Below are 3,158 nucleotides of genomic sequence, written 5' to 3' on the forward strand. Positions count from 1 at the left end.
ATATGCAACCTGTGTTCAAGTTTTTTTGCTGTGCATCTTCATCAATTGGTTATTAAGCTGACTAAATTTACACATTTCAGTGGGCAGACAGGGAGGGTCAGGATAACTTGTTACTTAATGTGCTCATGGGGCACCTGAACCACCTGATTCTGCTGTTTATGATATCTAGCACACTGCAGAAGATGAGGTAATTACACATAGTGCCTGATCTATTGATGAGGCACAGAGGGAACAGAGAGAAGTAACCTGTTCCCTGGAGGTCTCTAGCATCTTCTTCACATAGTGGCTCAGAAATCTGTGCTGCTCCCCAAACTAGCAACACATGTGGCAGCTGGGCCACCACAAGCAGGTGGTTTGTGTTTAGGGCTGTATCACTGTGTGAGGCCATTCTACAGCTTGCAAACAGAAATAAACTCCAACATCCTCAACCTCCACTCTGCTGATTTTGAGTGTGAAATCTGTCCCTGAGCCACTGCCACTGAACCTGTCTGGGACTCCAGAGGCCCTGTTGGAACCCTTATAGATCAGGAGCTGTGGAGACTGGCCTGGTCTCTGCAGATACCAATATAAGTAAGTGGTTCCATCACTATGCAGGAGACTCTTACTAGACCTGCAGGAGATGGAAGCAGGCTCTCCAAGAGTGACAGGCAAGGAGAGTGGAGTCTGGGTCATCACAATGTCCCCACTGGATCCTGAAATAATGAGAGACAGGGACAAAGTACTATACAAATATGATGAGCAATTTTCATAATTTTTCTTTTTTATTTATTTCAGGCTATATAATTTTGGGTTATTTACAATTATACACAACAAATGTTCAATTTTTAAAAATTAGTCAACATTAGAGAGCCACAAGAAGTCTCTAGGATTCAACTATGCCGTCCACTTCTTTTCCTGTAAGAGTTATTACCAAAAGAATCCTTCTAGAACCTCTTCACTCTCCCAAATCTAAACACCACCTGTCCATCCTTGCACACAAGGTCGCACATTTCACATATGGAAAGAATACACCTAGGAAGCAGTCAGGTTTGAGAGCTCACCTCCCTCCCCATCTTTTTCTCCTTCCTCTGTGCTTACCAGGGATACAGAGCATTAACAGCCCTAGGAGCTCAGCAGGGCACCTCATTTTTAGGAATTGACCTGAGGAGTCCTGATCAGTCAAGGCAAGATTGAGCTGAGTTTTTATCTGAGACTTGCAGGGAAGAGCCTCCCTAGGGAGCAATATGCAAATCCATTTATGGGTGCAGTGGTGTGAGAAAAACTGACAGTGAGGTGGAAAAAGAGGCAACAGAAGGGTGGGGCTTCTGTGAGAAAAGTTACATAATATACTTATGCTTTAAACAAAAGTAAGAGGCATCAATGTTTCACTGGCAGGAGAAAAGACATAACTAATGTTTCCTCTTTTCTTTTTCCTGCTTTCCAGTCCTTCAACATATTCCCAGGTACTTTACAAACTCTTCATTATTAATGTTGAACTCTCTCACATGTGTATTTGGTGACTACTGCTTCTTTTATAAAAAATTTAAAAGCTAATATTTGGTCTTTTTATTTGTTAATTAAGATTAAACATGAATAGTATGAAAGGCAGATGTAGCAAATGTATAATTAGTACAGGTTCCATACATCCATTATCCAGATAAAACTGTAGAATATTTTAAATCCCCAGGTGCCTCAATCATATCCTCCCTATAACTTCTCCTAACGTTCTTTCAGAGCTCTGCCAGAGTAGTTTAGGTTTTCCTATAATTAAGCATCATATAAGCTGAGGAAAGTACTTTTTTTTGTTTTACCTTTCTCTTATATTGAAACTACTTTTGAAGCTTAATTTTTCATTGATTCACTTCACTGTCTACTCTCCTTTTCTTTGATTTTGATGTATTCCTCTTGAATTTCTTTAATGGCATGCCTACAAAATACAATTTATCTTCATTTGTTTCTGTAAGATAATATTTTCATGTTAAGTTTACTTTTAAATGTTGCATCAGGATGGAAGATGGCTGATTACAGACTGTACAACATTCTGTGACTCCACAAATCAAAAATAAAACCTCAGTTACATGGCTATTAGATAGGCAGGAAAGTTAGTACAGTGCATGGAGGGAGGGAAGAGCACCCATAAAAGATTGCACAGAGAAAAATTAAAAGTAAACAACAAATTATAGATTTATAAAACAAAGACATTAAAAAGCATACCTGGGGCCCATCTTGATTTGATGGAATAAGCACCTGGTGGCATTGTCTCTGGCATGATGTGGGAGAACACACTTTCCTGTGAATGTCAGATCCCTAAGAACACCTCTCAGCCCATTGCATACAAATTAACACATCTACACAGTAAGTAATTTCAGAAGAGCATGCTGATCAAAGGCCTATACACATGAGACAGTTTCAGGGTCAGGGGAAGCTGCTCCATGCAGTTAGCTTGTGTATGGTGCAGCATGGGACAAATGGAGCAGGCACCCTTCTAAGAACACCACCTAGACCCAGAGATTCCAGAACATCAGCACCACCCACCATGGTAACACATCTACTTATGAAGGACTTTCAGTAAACTGAGCTAACCAAAGGCTTATATACCTGCAACTGGACAGGAGTTAGGAATAGCAACAGGTAAATTGAGACAGAATGCTTAAGACCAAACATTGGAGGAGTGCATCCACTGAGCTGAGAGAGACCGGTAGGCAGATATTCTACATGCTTTTCCTCAACAAAGAAGAACTGACTTTTATTATAATCTTTTTATTTGTCTCTTTTGTACTTTTATATCTATTTTAATATCTTTAATTTCTTTTTCATATACTTTCTTATTGTTGCTTTAGTCTACATCCTGCATTTATTATTCTTAATTTCTCTGTCATTATAATTCTTGACTATAATATTCTTCTCTAAAGCAATAGAGATATATTCCTGCACATTATTATTTTTTTACCTCAAGCCCACATACTTTATACCTTTTCACCACATTCTTTCTTCCCTTATTTGTCAGTTCCCTTCGTTTTACTACATAATTTTTAACTCCAACCAAAATAATATTTCACCACACACCTATTTTACTGTGGAGAATGGATTATGAAAAGCCTATGAGGACTGGATGTAAGTAAGGTGAGATGCACCTTAATTATTTTTACCTGTAGGCCAAGATAGGCACAGCCCCAGCC

At 39.0% G+C, this 3,158-nt stretch overlaps 1 gene segment (V, D, J or C); it reads right to left on the reverse strand.

Annotated features, from left to right (window-relative positions):
- Positions 1 to 360: 360 nt before the first annotated feature.
- Positions 361 to 2,248, reverse strand: LOC109679703 (immunoglobulin kappa variable 2-28-like). The segment is given in 2 exon segments: positions 361 to 692; positions 2,194 to 2,248. Coding segments are annotated over 2 exon segments (387 nt in total).
- Between the last annotated feature and the right edge of the window lie 910 nt (positions 2,249 to 3,158).

This window comes from Castor canadensis, chromosome 12, assembly GCF_047511655.1.
Source record: "Castor canadensis chromosome 12, mCasCan1.hap1v2, whole genome shotgun sequence".
NCBI lineage: Eukaryota > Metazoa > Chordata > Mammalia > Rodentia > Castoridae > Castor > Castor canadensis.